The following is a 16,885-nucleotide window of genomic DNA, read 5'->3' on the forward strand; positions in this document are numbered from 1 at the left end:
TGCTGTGACCACCATGGCACCAACGCAATTCTTTTTCTGTGGCTAAGTCATAACACGGTCTTGAAAGATGTGAAACAGAGGTTTCAATCATTTCTTCCCATGTGGTTTAAGAGTTTCAGAAATACATCTTTTTGTCAACCGTGAATGCATAGAAAAATTCATGGATATCCCCATATTGTAGTTGTTCATATGCTGTGTTCAGAAGCCTTCAGTGACTAAATGTTTTTCACTTCACTCTAGTGGTAAGAATTCTTTATGACCAATAGCATTTTAAAAACAGGTCTTGAAAGTTTCTGTGGCACGAAATGATGCACAAGATAAAACAGAGGAGTGAAGACCACTTCTTGCTTCACTCTTCTGCCATATTATGTCATATCAAAATGAAAAAAAAAGAAAAAAATAGAAAAGGAAAGAAAAATCGGGATTTATTTCAATTATAAGAACCTGCTTTTCCTCAAATATCAGACTTCACATTTTGAATTTACCAAAATAGCCTTAGTTCACTGCCTTCCTCTGAAAAAGCACTGACAAAAGTCAGGAACTTGTAATTATTTCTGAAAGGTTGAAACTTGTCAAAAAGACACACAGTGATACTTATATTAGGTATTTTTTGTATCCAGGGATTTCACAGAATGTATTTCACTTATTTGGGAGTCTTTTTGCTAGGAAAATGTTTAATACCCTATCCATAAATCCTACTTCTTCCCATTTCTTAAAACTTTGGGAAATTCATTCTTACTCTAAGGAAGGCTTATTTTCCTTATGGAAGCCAACTCAGACAGATTGCACAGATCTGTTACGTATTGATTCATTCAAAGCTGAATTTCAAATTTAAGTTAAATTGCAGATGTGGAGGGTTTTGTGACTAGGCCTTAACAATGCTCTAGCTATTAAACCTGATAAAGAGTTCCATTTAAAACAACAACTTAGGTCTGCAACAATTGGGCTTTGTCTCTGGGGGAAGCACAAATGTATACAGGAGAAGAAAACATAAGGGAAAGGTGTTTTCTTTAAAATTTTCCTTAAAATAACCCCCTGTCCCTTATTTCTCAGGTCACTACTGATGTAACACCCTCTGAAAAACTTATATCCTAAAAAGGGAAGAAAATATTACAATGCCTGTTTCACAGGGTGGGAAACCAACACGTAGATGGATTAAGGAAGTATAGAGATCTGTCATAGAAAAAAGAGACTGAATTTAGCTCTCTCCAACATGACTTTGGAGCTTCAGCTGTAAGATCATTCTGAATCTCTGCAGTGAAATGCCAACCTTTCCAACTCTGCTGGCAACCTCACGAAACTGTCATAGCTCAAGAAGCAAAACATGCTGCTCTGCCACATGAGTTAGTTTGACAATTACAGAATGTTCAAACAACATATTCCCCTTCATTAAATGTGTGTTGTATGGGTGATTTAACGGCCTGCTAGTGATATTAATAATGCATAGTTAATAAAATGTTTTCCTTTATTCATCTGCCCTACTTTAGTGCTGCAGAAACCAGAGTTTAATGTTCAGTACTTCCTTCCAATAGGACAGCATGAGCTCCCCAGGATGCCCTTGGGGTACAGGGATGGTCACCCGCTTATCACATTGTGTTTACTGGCTACGCGGGGGATCTTATCCAGACTTCTCCCTGTAGTACGACTGCTGGATAAGGGCTCTGGGATTTGTTTTGATGTGTATGTCTAGAGGAAACAAAAAGGGAGAAATGGAGTCATGAGGACAATTCAAAGGAAATATTTAATAGACACGAACCTGCCTCAGCCAGGAAAATAGCTTTCCAGTTTAAAAGCTTTTAAGTGCAACAAGAACACATCCCCCTAATGCATCGGTCCATCCTATTCTCGCTTTATATAGCAGTATTCTGCATTTACCATATAAAATTAATCTGACCTTTTATTAATGTGCAACTGGAATTACATTTTGATTTTATGTATTCAAAGCATGCAGACTGTTTATATACTAAAAGAGTGAAATGTTTTAATGTCTAAACTGCATTAGTCTCTCTGGCAGAATTTATCTGTGCCCCTAAGTCACAAGAAAAGGAAGAAACAGCTTGATCTATGCTATTTAGGAACTAAACAGATCCAGCTGTACATCAAAATTTAATAGCTTTGTTTTCCACACTGACAACTAGTACTATAATTGGATTTTTTTCAGTACTGTTTGTTTAAATGGAACAGAGATGTTCAGTATTCAGAAATATTGGAACAGCTGAGCAAGCCAAATACATGTTAACGGGCTGATCTTCCTCTGGTTGACCTAAGTAAAAGCCTTCCCCTTTGTAGAAAATAACATGAGGGAATAGCGCAATATCCAGCCTGCAGGAAAAGAAATGCATTATTTGCAAGGCCAAGGAAGACCTCGATCATTTTATGAGAGCCAGCTGAAGAAATTGCTGTTAGTCAATCACAGGACAAAAGTACCAAAAAAATGTCAACGATGCTGAAAATACACATGTGCAAGTTCTAATGTCCTTTGGGATTATTACAGTGGTGTGAATGAAACAGTTCACCAACCATAGCCACGCTGGTGACTAGCACGGGAATAGAATATGTCAAGGCTGAAATATGGACACAGACCCAGACAATTAAGAAAGTGGCATCTGCCTGTCCCAAAAGCCAGTCACTGAAATAAATGAACAGGTTCCTAGTCTGTAAGAATCAACCTCAGCATTAGCTCAGCGCTTCAACTAAACCACAGACCAGACCAAGCCTCTCAAGGGCTCACAAAATTCTGCCTACGACTCGCACTGACCTTCCAGACGCTTTTTGGTTTATATTCAGAGACTTGGTAAGACACAATCCTTCTGACTCTCCAGAGCTTTCCCCTTTCTGGAGAGATTTCTAGCAGTCTTTCTGCTGTACTTCATAATGACTGGAAGAAAATTTCACTTGATTAGTGGCAGAGGCACTGCGTGGTTATTTTAATTTAGTAGCCTAACATCTCAGGTCAGCTTCCGAATATACCTTGGCCTACTCCTGCTCTAGTCCGGGCTGCTGGCCAGTCCGACTTAGTGTGGGATGAAGTTCTGCCAGAAGAAATGGGAATGAGAAGGACTAAGACCCTTCAAGAAGAAGAGGGAAATGCCAAACACCTCACTCACATCATTCCACAAATAAAAACCAGAACACCAGAGTCCTAACAGGAGACAGAGTGGCTGGTAATGAAGGCTTTTCCTTATGAATGGTAAAACCTGACAGTAGTGGCTGCAGCGTGAGGACACATCTAAACACACCAAAGCTTTGTGAGTCCATCTCAACCTGAGGACTGGGAATCTGGATAAAAGCAGCTTAACCTTGCAAGGCATTACGTTTAAGAAACATTTCTAGGATGTGAGGGAAACCTGTCATATATAGCAACCACACAAGGAACTGAGAGACTCCAGCCCCTGCCAGATGCAGGAGAGCACAGAGGACAAGAAGCAGTACAAATGAAAAGACATATTTATTCCAAATACTAAAGGGCAGCATTCATATCAGCACTGTCACAGGTTTATCAGCCTTTCCACAAGCATCTCTAGCATGGGAAGGCTATATAACCAAGTAAAAACTCACCAAGCTGGACACTGGCACACCATCTTTGCTTGGAATTGCATCTTGTACGAACATTCACCATCACATGCCTGCCACGCTACTGCTCTGAGGGCAAACAAGGGATTCAGAGTGTGTCCTCCTCTCCTTGATCCCAGTTGTTCTGTACTTTCCTCTTTGCCCTGAGGAGAGGGTGGAGGGGTGTCTGTGAAGACCAACAGTCAACGTGAGGGCAGCAAGGCTGTGGTTGGCATGCAGGGTACATGGGACAAGTTGGGATGGCTGCAGAACACTTTGGGCTGGAGCTTTGCTCTCTGCTCTGTCTATTCTCATCTACTATCTGTTTTACTGAACAAGTTCCTTTTCAATCAACATGCTGCAGACTCCAATAGTAAAGTGAAAAACACCTTTTCAAAAACCCAAGGGCTTCAAAGGTGATTTCTTTCAGACACCGGCTGATAGCATAGATCTTATGAAAAGAAATTCTGGTGGCCTTGTCAGTTCCAAAACTGGACAGCAGTGCTGGGAAATGAGCTGAGGAGGAGGAACATGTATTGCTGGGGTAGGGATTGAGGTTTGTCTCCCTGTTCAGCACTCCAGCCAGCCTCATGCTTCAGGCGCGCATGATAGTTACGAAGTTCCTGCATGGTGTTGTCTTCAGTAACCCGTATGCCTTGTTCAGTTAAGTGTGGAGTTAAAACATACATGAATATGACCTGTTGAATCAGAACATAGCAGAAGAGCAGAGTCTATTACTCCTGTGCAAGCTTCCCCCACCAGCTAATTTCTCCTTGGGGCAGATATTATCTACCTGGATTTCTGCAAGGCCTTTGTTATATTTGTCCACAACATTCTTGGTGCTGAATAGGAGAGATACAGGTTTGATGGATAGACAGTTAGATGGATGAGGAATTGCCTGGATGGCCATGTCTAAAGGGTTACACTCAATGGCTCGATGTGGTGTCCCTCAAGGATCCGTACTGGCATCAGTACTGTTTAGTATATTCACAAATGACATAGACAGTCGGACCAAGTGCACACTCAGCAAGTTTGCAGATGACACGAAGCTGAGTGGTATGGTTGACATGCCTGAGGGATGGGATGCCACCCAGAGGGACCTTGAGAGGCTTGAGGAGTGGACCCATGTGAATTTCATGAAGTTCAACAAGGCCAAGTGCAAGGTCCTGCACCTTGGTCTGGGAAACCCCCAATATCAATACAGACTGGCGGATCAATGGGTTGTGAGCAGCCCTGCAGAGAAGGACTTGGGGATACTGGTGGATGAAAAAATGCATATGTGCCAGGAATGTGAACTTGCAGGCCAGAAGGCCAATTATATCTTGGGCTGCAAGATACTCAAAAGGACTGTAGCCAGCAGGTCAAGGGAGGTGATTCTGCTCCTCTGCTCTGCTCTGGTGAGACCCCACCTGGAGTCCTGTGTCCAGCGCTGGGACCCTGAGTACAAGAAGACATGGACTTGTTGGAAAGGGTCCAGAGGAGGGCCATGAAAATGATACAAGGGCCGGAACACCTCTCCTGTGAAGAAAGGTTGAGAGAGTCGGGGTTGTTCAGCCTGGAGAAGACCCTGGGAGACCTTATTGTGGCCTTTCAGTATACAGAGGGAGCCTATAAGAAAGACAGAGAGAGACTTTTTGCCAAGGCCTGCAGTGACGGGATAAAGAGCAACAATTTTAAACTGAGAGTAAATTTAGATTGGATATAAGGATTAATTTTTCACCATGAGGATGGTAAGACACTGAGACAGGCTGCCCAGAGAAGCTGTGGATGCCCCACCACTGAAGTGTTCAAGGTCAGGTTGGATGGGGCTTTGAGCAACCTGATCTAGTGAAAGATGTCTCTGCCCATGGCAGCGGGGCTGGACTAGGTGAACTTTAAAGGTCCCTTCCTATACAATCCACTTTGTGTTTCTGTGATTCTTACACAAAATATTCACTACTATATGCATTTCAATAAATGTGTGATGTGGAAGTCCAACCAATGAGAACAAATGTCAGGAATAAGACCATCAGGGAGAACATAATTGAATAAACCAGTTTGTGTCATTTTTCTTGTATGTCATTATCAGTTATTTATTCTGCAACCTTAAACAAAGATTGCTGAAACAGCTTCTTGTGGAGCAGCAGAAGATATTCCATTTGCTTTTTGTTGCTCAATAGCTGACATGAACCACCTCCATGTAGTTAATGGTAAGATAAAGCCATTTTTAGCCCTTCCTCTTACACTGCAGCAGCCTGTAAATCAGATCCCTGTGATCTTAGCCATGCGGGCCACGCTGCTATACAGGTATGAGTATACTTAGCCATCTGGGACATGTTTTTGAATGTGGTATTTAATTAAGTCAAGCCAAAAATATAATAAGCAAACAAACTTGGAAAATTAAAGTAGAGGCTGGTAAATGCTCATTACAACTTCCACGTGCTTTCTAACCATGTTGTATGTTAAATGTAAAATTCTCTTTCTCTTAGAAGCCAAAAGGCTATGCGTTCCCTGCTTTGATGTAAAATAGTTCATTACTGTCTCATTTAGAAAGCTGAATCAGTTTATTAGCACTGATGCCTAAAAATCTCCATGCACTACTGATGAGTTTAATTCAAAACCAAATGGAAGGATAAGCACTATAGTTCTGTGTGAACAGTATCTTCTTCAGCCATGTACCTACAGGACAACCATGGTTTTCTCTTTCACAAGCACATAGACATATGTAAAATTCCTGATCATCACAGAGTCATGGCAGAGCTTAAAAGTATGAACCCGAGTATAACCAATGAGTGGAAATTTTCATGAGTTTATTGAAATAACAGTTTTGAGACATATAGCCAGCCACTTTCCATGTAAGTAACATTTTAATGCAAATTTCTACTGGCCTCTGTGACCTTATTGGTACTAAAATGTGTAAAAGACTTGGAGGGTAGCAGGTGGGGAAATGAGAAGTGAGATGAGGGTTCACATCGTGGATGTTGAGATAAATACAGGAGTTCCTCATTTTGTTGCTCTGCCTTTTCTGGCAGAAAAGCAGACCTCTTTACCTCAGTGCTTCCAAAGGAAAGTGAGACCATACCATCATTGCTGAGGTTACACGTGGCTTAATACTGTGAACCCTCCTGCTCTGGAAAAGAAGACCCTTCCATCCTTTCCTAACCACTGATACTGCCAACTGGGGTTGTGGTTTCAGAGACAAGTATAGCGTGATGAGTTTCCAGATCAAAAATTCTGGCCCTAAAATCAGGAGTTCTCAGCGTTATATGACAAAATCTAATTTCCTGATATTTCATGTTCTCAGCTGACAGGCCAATGTATGGTTAAGGAATAAATAGTTCTTGAAATAAACTTTTGTTCAGTAAAACTGAATTAGGCTAGGAGATCAGAAAAGTCACGGGGAAAAAAAATAGAAGATGTCTCTTAACCTGCTTTAGATGCAAATGTTTACTTCTGTACAATAGGAAAACAGTATAGGATTTTATTTTCGCTACAGGCCTGAAATGCTATCTTGTTTTCTAATGCTTTTTCAGAGAAAAAAACAGAATGGAAAGATGCTGGGCTCTGCAGAGAAGAAAATGTCCCACCTCTCTAGAGGTCAGATGCAGCACAAGCACTGTCATAAAACATTTCCTTACGTGGCTTTACCATTGTTCAACCAGCACTGGAAGGATTACCCTAGGGATGGGAGGGACTTCCACAGCCAAGACATTCAAATTCAGATTCATCAATTTAGCCCCTTTAACCTATTATATGTTCAAATAATAGTAAAAGTCAAGTACTCAAGCATTCCTAAGAACTACTCTTTCCCCTCCCCCAATGCTTAGATTAAGATATCCAAAATTTTCTCTTACAGTTATTCAAATTATTTGTCCTTCTAATGAAGCTCTCTCCACATTCAAACTTGCGGCCCGGACACCTGCACAATGGAAACTAGAAAGAGACGATAACCTCTCTCAGAGTTGACCAAGGAGGAAGTGAACCATCAGTTCTTGAGTTTTTTATTTCCCCATACCTCCAAGTGTGAGAATGCTGACTAAATGCCACGGTAAAATGGCAGAGTGAAAAGTAGTTCTCAGCCCTCCTACGGTGCTTTTAGCTCGCACAAAAGTTTGCCACAGCACTGACTCGGGTGCTGCTCCACACCAGGCTGTTCTGCACGCCGCTGCTACATGCTTGTGTCTCTCTTAGAAAAACACTAGTTGCTTCCTCTTTAACCAGACATGTCCACGGTTTCCATGCAAGCCATCTCTGAACGTGTTACTATCCAAAAAAACCATACAACAATAAAGGTGTAGAGCTTTTCACAGCGATTCAACCCTCATCAAAGAAATCTCCTGAACGTTCAAGGCATCACCTCAGATAAAGGTCTTCACAGGGTGGGACTTGTTCGCATTTTGTACTGACAAACACAAGTCTTCTTACAAGACTTGTTTCACTAAAATCTTCAGCTAAACTTTAAAACTAAAAAAAATAGTTTTTAATTTAATATTCTGGCAGTGCATAGGCAAAAAACATTGTCTTCTTTTGCTTGTTTGTTTTGTTTTGTTTTGTTTTTTTCTTTAACTCTCTTTTCCCTCAGGGAAATCTAATTTTGGCAACATGTGTGGGATGGAGTACTAATCTGCCGTTTTAACATGTGCGTATCTGGAATTTTTGAGCCACTTTTCCTAGCCTTGTGAACCTTCTCAAAATACTGCAAAAAAGAAAGGCAGAAGGGATAACCTCCAAAAGATGCTGGAGGGACAGTCACTGTTCTTGTGGCCTGATTCTAGCCTGCGAAAGTACTTACAGACTAAACAACACTGAATATGCTGACTAGTTCACACCTACTTGATTATAATTGTGTGATATTCTCACTAATTTCAGGTGGATGATAGCCTGAGGCTATTAGTGGGACAAGGAGTGACAGGGAGAGTATACCTATGCCAATTCTTGTGTTGCTTCAGAAGACTCAACGAGATTCTTTTGAGATAAGCAGTTCCTATCAGCATGTGAGTTGAAAACCAATCTGCCTGGGAGTTGTGCTGGTTTAACTTCAGCTGTTCTCTCCAACTGGGCTGGTTTAACCAATGCAGATGGCTGTACAAGAAATCACACGAAATCTTAGCTCAGTTTAGGCTAAACTGAAATTTGAAAATTGCTTTCTTTCCTCCCCCCTCCTTTTTTTTTTTTTTTTTTTTTAGGGAGAAAAACTGAATGCAAAAAGAACATCTACACTGAGATACCGAAGGTGCCCTGTGAGTTATTTTTGTGCAATTAGCATGAGCTGCCTTTCCCAAAGTGCCTCATACATAGAGCAGCCTGCAGTCACCAACGGTCAGGATCACAGTGCTGCCCTTCTAGAAAGCAGCCTTACCTTCCCTTCTGGACCAGTTTATGCCTAGGACTCACAGGGAAATAAGAGAGATGGTATAAATGGCTTAATGCTTGGAATACAGAGCTGTGGGACTGTTTTTCTAAATCCAGCTGTACCCACTGTGCTTCCAGCACTGCGCAAGAACAGGTAGGGCTGGAATGAAAGCTGGATCTGCCAATTCAGGCCAGCTTCCAGACTGGGACAGATGAGCAAATGTGCCTGCAAGAAGCATAGACTTGGAGTTTATACATATTCCAGAAGGGTTCGCATACTGACTTGTGAGGAAATCAGACTGATGTATTATTTTGGTGCTAGTCTGCATGCAAATGAACCCTCCCAAACAGGCAGACACCAAATTCAAATGTGCTTTTTAGACAAATTAAATAAGAAGCCACGAAGTCATTTGCAAGGCTTATCTAAACATGTTTAATCATGCTAGTACAAGCTTGTTTGGAACAAATGTCTACTCTTAAGAGAAAATGAGAGGGAAAAAAAATTCATTCCCTACTCCCACCAGCTCTCAGAGGGATACATGCACCTTCTCACAGGGGTGGCAGCTGTCAGATTTAGCTTAGCTTTCAGCTGAACTAAAGCTTTCCACAGAAACATCCAGGACATGGCCAGTGGTTAATAAACCATAAGCTGCTCCAGAATCCACAGTGAGTCTTTGTGGATTTTGTTAAAAGGCATACTGAGTAAAAACAGTGGAGTATTTTGTTTGTTTTGTACTATAAGGCAGCAAGAAAATGTAAATGTTTTTTCATGACTCTAGATTCATACTATCAAAATATCCTAAATCAAGTTTATGAAACCTGAAAGGGAGTTTTGAGCTTTTGCAGCCCAAGCTGCATCTGCTTATCCACTCTCTGAAGAGCGGCTGACACAACGTCTCCGATGGATGGAAAACATTCCATAAGCAACTGCGGAGGGTGTGGTGGCACAGCAGCCTGCAGAGGAGCACAGAAAACACATTGATTCCTCCTGCCGACAGCGTCTCCTATCAGATCCAGCGCACCAGAAATGGCTGCTGTGGGTGGGTTAGAAATTAGAAGGAAACTGGTGTCTTGTGTTGTGTTTTGTTTTGTTTTGTTTTCCAAGAGATGCTCCCTGATGACTGCTGACACCGTTAGATCACTCCCAGGGGAATTCAGCACAGTGCTTTCTGCCAGCTGCGCTTGGCAGCAGGTCATGCTGCACACATGGATCTGATCCATCTTTCAGTGTGAAGACAGTCCACTATCATTTTGACTTTAAGAGAAGCCACACAGAAGTACATTTCTGACTATTTTAAATATTTCTAGCATATCCTGTAGCTGGATAACAAGACCACAGTATTTAAAGCCTCAGAGAAAAAAATGTCAAGGCCTTTGAAAAATCTCCTGCTTCCTTTTTTCTTTTTTAAACTACTCACCAAGTGTTTTCTTTTTTTCTTGACTGACTATTGTAAACGTACAACAACAAGATATACATTAAAACTGGTATCTTCAGATGCACAAGCCACAAAGGAATATATCAGTGACTATTCTCACAGCTTGTGTATCTACAGGTTGTAGAAAGTACATATTTGTGTAAAACAGATCACATTCATTAACACATAAAGCTAACAAGCAGTATGATCCCAGTCTACTATAAATTACACAGACAAAAGAAAGCAGCACTAAAATAAGCAATATTTCTGGTCACTTGCACTATAAAGGAAAACAGCTTCTTGGAATTCGCAAGCGGAGAGATCCAATCCAAGCCCACAAATGCCGATCTTGGATCTTCTGAGCATATGTTTAGAGTATAATAATGCCTGCAAAGCACTGGATACAAGGATACAGAACTGCTTCTATAATTGCTTATTGCTGCTTCAAGAGTCAGGCTAAAAAGAGATCAGAAAGGTACTTTCCTGAGCAAAAATCTGGAAAGGGAAACTAAGACCTTTTACTTTCTGGGACTAGGACCTAACACGCTGTTAATGCTGAAGAGAGACACATAGGACCTTCCAGAGGACAGCTGTACCCAACGTAACAGCGCTGGGCTTGCTGGCCTCTGGAGAGGGCATTTGGAGAGGGTGCACAGTGCAAGAGGACGTCCCAGCCCACATCCCACTTCAGCTGCTCCAAATTGGCGACCAGGCTCCCTACAGCAAGCAGCTCGGTGCAGACCCGTGGGACCGTAAATTGCACGAGTGGGCACAGGGCAGGGACAGAATAATGAGAGCATAAAAGTGGCTGAAAACAACTGTTCATACCCCCATGCCCTCTCCTTTTCCATGCCCAGCAGAGTGACAGGTACAGAAATAGCTATCCTTCATCAACCTGCTTCACAGGCACATGCTTGGAAGCTATCAGTTCATATAAGAAAAACAGAAAGGCCAAGCTTTGCAACATAGCTTCTTTCAAATGCTTCAGAAACTGCTACAGAGACATTATTCAAACACAGCTATCGGCAGCTCATATTTTAAGAAGATGCTTCCAAAAAAATCCCTGTTTTTTGTCCTATGATTTGCCACATGACCAGGCACGTCATTCTGTAAGGAGGGTGGAAGAAGAGCTTAGCAGTGTGGGAAAGAGAGGGTCAAGACTACATAATCTATTTGTTTGTTTTCCTGCTTGAACAACAGGGCTGCAGAATGGCACAGAACCAAACAGCTACAAACATAACTGAGAGTTATTCTGCTGAGTAGAATGGTAACATAAAAATGTAAATGTAATTCTTCTCCAATGCATGAACAAATTGGGATGCAGGTCCTACAAGAGATTTGGGAACAAACTTTTCTGAGGTTTGGTAAAGGGATGGTTGGCATTTGGTGCAAGAAAATTTTGGTCTTACAAAGTACTTTATGACACCTAACAATAAGCTCTCTCCAGTTGTGGCAACTTAAGGCATACCCAGATAGGAACTGAACTTCACTCCGAAGAATAGGCATTGCCTTGCTATTCCATACTACTTGTCTGTGGGCCTACTCTTCATCCAACATTTCCCAAGCAGCTCCCTCTATTCCACTGCTGAGTGTCTCTCAGCAGGGTGACACCTGCAAGAACCAGGGAGAGCTTATCCCCACTAGTATGGGATGAGGAAGCTAATACTGCTGCATCAATTACCAGCGTGCTCAGACAGGTTTTGGCCAGGACTTTAATGAGGATGGGAAGTATTCTGCTGCATAACTTACGGGATGCTGTGACAGAGAGGTCCTGGGATGCTGCAGCTGCTGAGGACTTGGTACTTGCAGGTGTGCACTTTGACTACAACTTAGTTGATGCAAGAACCCAGGCTTGGATATTTCCTTCTTTCTCAGCTATTTTAAGAGAGGGGAGGTAGTCACATGTGGTTTTCTTACAAGCTCCCTTTCAATACTGGACTTCTTGGGGCCTAGTCCTGTTTTCATTGGAATGAATGAGCTTTCTGTCACTGACCCCAGTTTAACACCTGAAAATTTATTATGGACCCCACTGCTATTGCAGCTAGGCATCTTGGGATCTAAAATTTATTTTTAAAAATTATTTATCCAAATATTTCGGAGCATACTTCTTCATAGAAAAGTTCCATAATCATAATACAGAGAACTAAGATACAGAAGGAGGACGGGTGGAAATGCGAAGCTTGTTAGGTGTCTACAAAGCTGACTGAAAGTACCTATACCATCACTGATTTCCTCAGTGAAGCAGGGTATGCTGAGCAAGCCATGCCACATATACCCTGATATGCTGAGCTGCTTGGCACACAAACCTAGCTTTCACTCCCTAGGTAGTCACTGTTTCTTCAGCCTTCTTCCCTAATGGGGCCAAATGCAGTCTTCGATAACCTTTTGAGGAGGAAATGACACTGACACTCACTTCCACACAACAGTCTAGAAGTGACAGGTCTTGCCAAACTGCACAAAACCCAGACTTGAAGTCTTCAGCTGCCTGGTTTGGATGAGCAATTTAAACTTCAGTGAGAAGGCCAAACATGAGACTGCAGGGTACTCTCAGTTTTCCTTCTATATTAATGCACGCGTTTACTGGGTGGAGACAGAAGAGTGACTCAACAACTGGTGGCTCAGGTAAACGTTTAGGGGTCACAGCTCCCAGGAGCCAGGGGGTCTGGAGGGTTGGCAGGTCCTCTCTCAGCCCACCAGCTTCCAGGAATCACACTCCTCGTTCTGAATAGTGACTCTGCTGCCAGGGAAGCTGAGGAGCCTAGAATAATAGAATCATTTTGGTTGGAAGACACCCTCAAGATCATTGAGTCCAACCATTAACCTAACTAGCACTAAACCATGTCCCTAAGAACCTCATCTACACATCTTTTAAACACCTTCAGGGATGGTGACTCCAGCACTTCCCTGGGCAGCCTGTTTCAGAGCCTGACAACCCTTTCCCTAAAGAAATTTTTCTTAATATCCAATCTGAACCTTCCCTGGTGCAACTTGAGGCCATTTCCTCTCCTCCTATCACTTGTTACTTGGGAGAATAGTCCAACACCGACCTCACTACAACCTCCTTTCAGGTAGTTGGAGAGAGCGATAAGGTCTCCCCTCAGCCTCCTTTTCTCCAGGCTAAACAGCCTCAGTTCCCTGAACTGCTCCTCATCATACTTGTGCTCCAGGCCCCTCCCCAGCTTCGTTGCCCTGACACAGTTCAAGGGACTTCTCTGGGCAGCGAGGTTTTTGAAAGCCAGCCTTGTGATGATCTGTATTTGCACATATTGATTCCTTTCACTGTGTTTACCAACACCTCCTGCTGTGTGTCAGAGGGTACTGAATCACAAAAATCCAGCCATCCACTGTGGATGAGGAGAAGAACTGGTGCCTTCCCGGATCTTCCTTTGAGATAGACCTGGGACGTGCCCTTAGCTTATAACTGTACCCACAACACAAAAACATCCCTGTATTCAGTAGCCTATATGCAATCTATAGTTTCTGTCTTATATAATGTGCCTGAGATCACGTACAAAGTCTGGCTTGGCAGAGAGCTGGGACACATCAACTGAGAACCTCCCTGGAACTCTACTCACTGGGAGAAATTTCCTCTCAGTGGGAACAGGAGGGGACATTTGAGAAGAAATTTAATTAGCTTCTTTGAAACAATCAGAGTTTTTGAAACATTTGGCCTGTAGCTGATTAAGCTTCTTGCTATGGCAGTAGCTACTGTATTATGTCTAAATTCTATGTGGAAATCACTGATGATTAAACAAGTCTTTATCTTACATTTTTATAAGCTATTCAGAGAAAGGCTCTATCTACCATAAAGAATTACTTGGAAGGCACATTTTTATCCTGTTGGTTGGATTGCAGCTTCATTAATGTTGATCTACCTCAGTACAACTATAGGCTTCTGTAGTTATCTTTGATAACAGTAGTAAGGGCAGCAGCTCCCATTGTTTGCAAAATCTCTCAAATGAGAAGAGCTACTAGGAAAAAAGATTTAGCTGAGTTTTAGAAAATATTTTTTTCCTGACAAAATACAGGAAACTGGCTTGCTGGCAAGAGGGTTTGGAGAGAATGGCATACAAATAAATACTATTTCAATACGATTATGAAAGCAAGTAAAACTTCAGGTAATTTCCTCTAATTCTGCTGACAGTAACTGATCTGGATTTTGCTTTGTTTCAAAATAGTGCTGTTGAGGAGAGATAAGCAGAGTGAGCGAGCAGTAAAACAGATTTTCAGCACAGACACCTCCAGAATGCATGTATGCTGCCCCTTTAAATCTTAAAAGCTTTAATGCTCCAAGTACTAGAGGGTTGTTCTGCAACATGAAGTTTTAGGCAAAATTCCTAATTGAAACTGATCTAGTTTGCAGGCAGGAAAAGTAGTTGTTTATATTTAAATATTTTCTCACGGGGCAGTTAAAATGTGTGTTCAAAAATCAAGCTACAATAGAAGCCATTAAAAACCCCCAACATTTTCCAACCGCACACAATTGCCCCAAATATTTCCTATTCAAATTCAGGGGAAAATTATGGTAAAACTTCTGATACTATGATGAAGTCAGCTGTTGGCAAGTGCTAGCATTTTAATGACAACCATAACAGCAATTCATTAGCACTACCAGAACAAGCAAATTTAGCTGGTGTGGAGCAGATTGGTGAACAGTTTACTTACCTGAAACAAATTCTTATCTTAAATGAGAGTTAGGAATGATGACTTACCAGCTCTAAGAACCGCCTCACCACCTGTCTTTGTTTTAAGTTAGTTTCACCATCCAGGTTGGCTGTTTCTATATGGCACAGCCCATCGGGATCACTTGAGGAGAGCAGCAATATGTCAGCAGGTATAATTTCATTACAGCGAAGCTGCACAAAGTCTCCAACTTCCACTTCTTTCCAGTATCTGCTTATATATTTCTTCTCATTTCTGGAGGAAACAAAAAAAAAAAGAGACAAGACATTTAGAGGACATATATAAAAAATACACAGACTGGGGTGCTTCTGGTAAGATCTGGTTTGATTTGTAAGAGGAGTACAGTGTCTTTGGAAGGTCCTCAGGCACTCTGAAGTTACGCTGGGAAAAGGCGATGCAGACTGCCAGGAGGCCACTTCTCACTGACTCAGAACCAGGTCTGAGCTCCCAGGATGTTCTTTTAAGGCCCAGAGGACCACGTGTGGACGTCAGACCTGCCTAAGCAGGGTAAGCAGGAGCTTCATGCACTCTTCTTTTCCCTCCTTCATGCTCTGAGCCATCCATCTGACCCCAGGAAGGGGAGGGGGCCGCTTGCTGTATTGGTTGAAAAGAAGTCACTTTCAGGGCAAGGGGTGAACTGAGAAGAGGGTTGGGCGCAGGACACCTGCCTGGCAGAGTTCCTGAACGTCCTCCATCACCCACCACCCTCTGGTGCACCCGCAGATTCTTTCCCCTTGTTCCCTCTGTCCAACAAGGACAAACTTTGCATAGTGCTGCATGTGATATTTGGATGAAGGAGCCAAAAATCCCTAACTGAAAGGAATTTCCACTATTCTTCACTAAACATAAAATTACAAGGACATGTCACGTGAAAAAACGCAGTCCCAACTGCTCTACTGGGAAAGGACACTGTCATTTCTTTTAAATATTTCTGCAGTGTCTCTATTCTAGCCATAATGCTGCCTGTTCCATAGCTCATTTCTGCGTAGTTATGCTGAATCTTTTATTTTGAAATGTAATTTATTTGTCAATTCAAAGACTTACCAACCTGAAACACTCATGTGTATGTTGTTAATTTAGATCCAGCCACTAAACATTTCTAAAGGTCATGCTAGTTTGCTATTTTTTAAATTCTTTTAACTTTTTCTTGAGATCAAGAAGAAGAAGGAACAGGTGATTGCTTAATTAAGTCTACCTAAAATTCAAGGTTTTAGTTTTACGACACGCACAGATTCATGTGCTTTCTTTGTATTTGTGTAAATTGCTTTCTTCTGTTGTGTTTTTGAAAGAAATTAATTTCAAAGCAGCCGCAATATTAACTTGGTAAAATACCTCCTGAAAATGGGAAGCTGCTATTCTGACACTTTTCTAAGCTGTCAGAAGGCCTTTTGCCATGTGAGCACGGAGATGGCCGTCAGCACTGGCACTGGCATTGTCACCAGAGACAGTTTCCCCTGACAGCACTTTAACCAGCAGAATGGTATTATGACAGGGGTGAGGGGTGGTGACAGTCAATTTATGCTCTTTAAAATATATTATTTTAAAATACATCACTTCCAGATGTATTTTGTAGATTTGTAACCCAATGGAAGCACACAAGTCCTGCCAGTGTTGTTACTTTGGAGTTACTGATAGTCATGCCATGCCTAATTCATCCTTGTCATGCCCTCACTGGTGTTACAAGAATCAGTAACTTAATTGGCTTTTACCCATGTATTTAGCCTAAATCCTGAACAATACTGTGTCAGGCAGCACAGCAAGGATGTATTGGACCAGGTTTTACCTCCCAGAATTTCTTCATTGTCCTTTCCTAACATCCAGTTTATAAAGAGAGGAATGAAAATTATGGCTATGATTTCTATTTTGATAAAACCTGAATAGGATTAATAAGACCCAAGTGTAAA

General features: G+C 41.8%; 1 protein-coding gene across 1 annotated transcript in view; it reads right to left on the reverse strand.

Annotated features, from left to right (window-relative positions):
- Nucleotides 1–16,885, reverse strand: part of ATP10A (ATPase phospholipid transporting 10A (putative)) — a 117,240-nt gene that overhangs the window by 56,966 nt on the left and 43,389 nt on the right. Inside the window, exon 2 of the mRNA XM_065639352.1 lies at nt 15,011–15,215. Coding sequence (XP_065495424.1) covers nt 15,011–15,215 — 205 coding nt within the window. The remainder of the gene's footprint in view (nt 1–15,010; nt 15,216–16,885) is intronic.

This window comes from Caloenas nicobarica, chromosome 1, assembly GCF_036013445.1.
Source record: "Caloenas nicobarica isolate bCalNic1 chromosome 1, bCalNic1.hap1, whole genome shotgun sequence".
Lineage (NCBI taxonomy): Eukaryota > Metazoa > Chordata > Aves > Columbiformes > Columbidae > Caloenas > Caloenas nicobarica.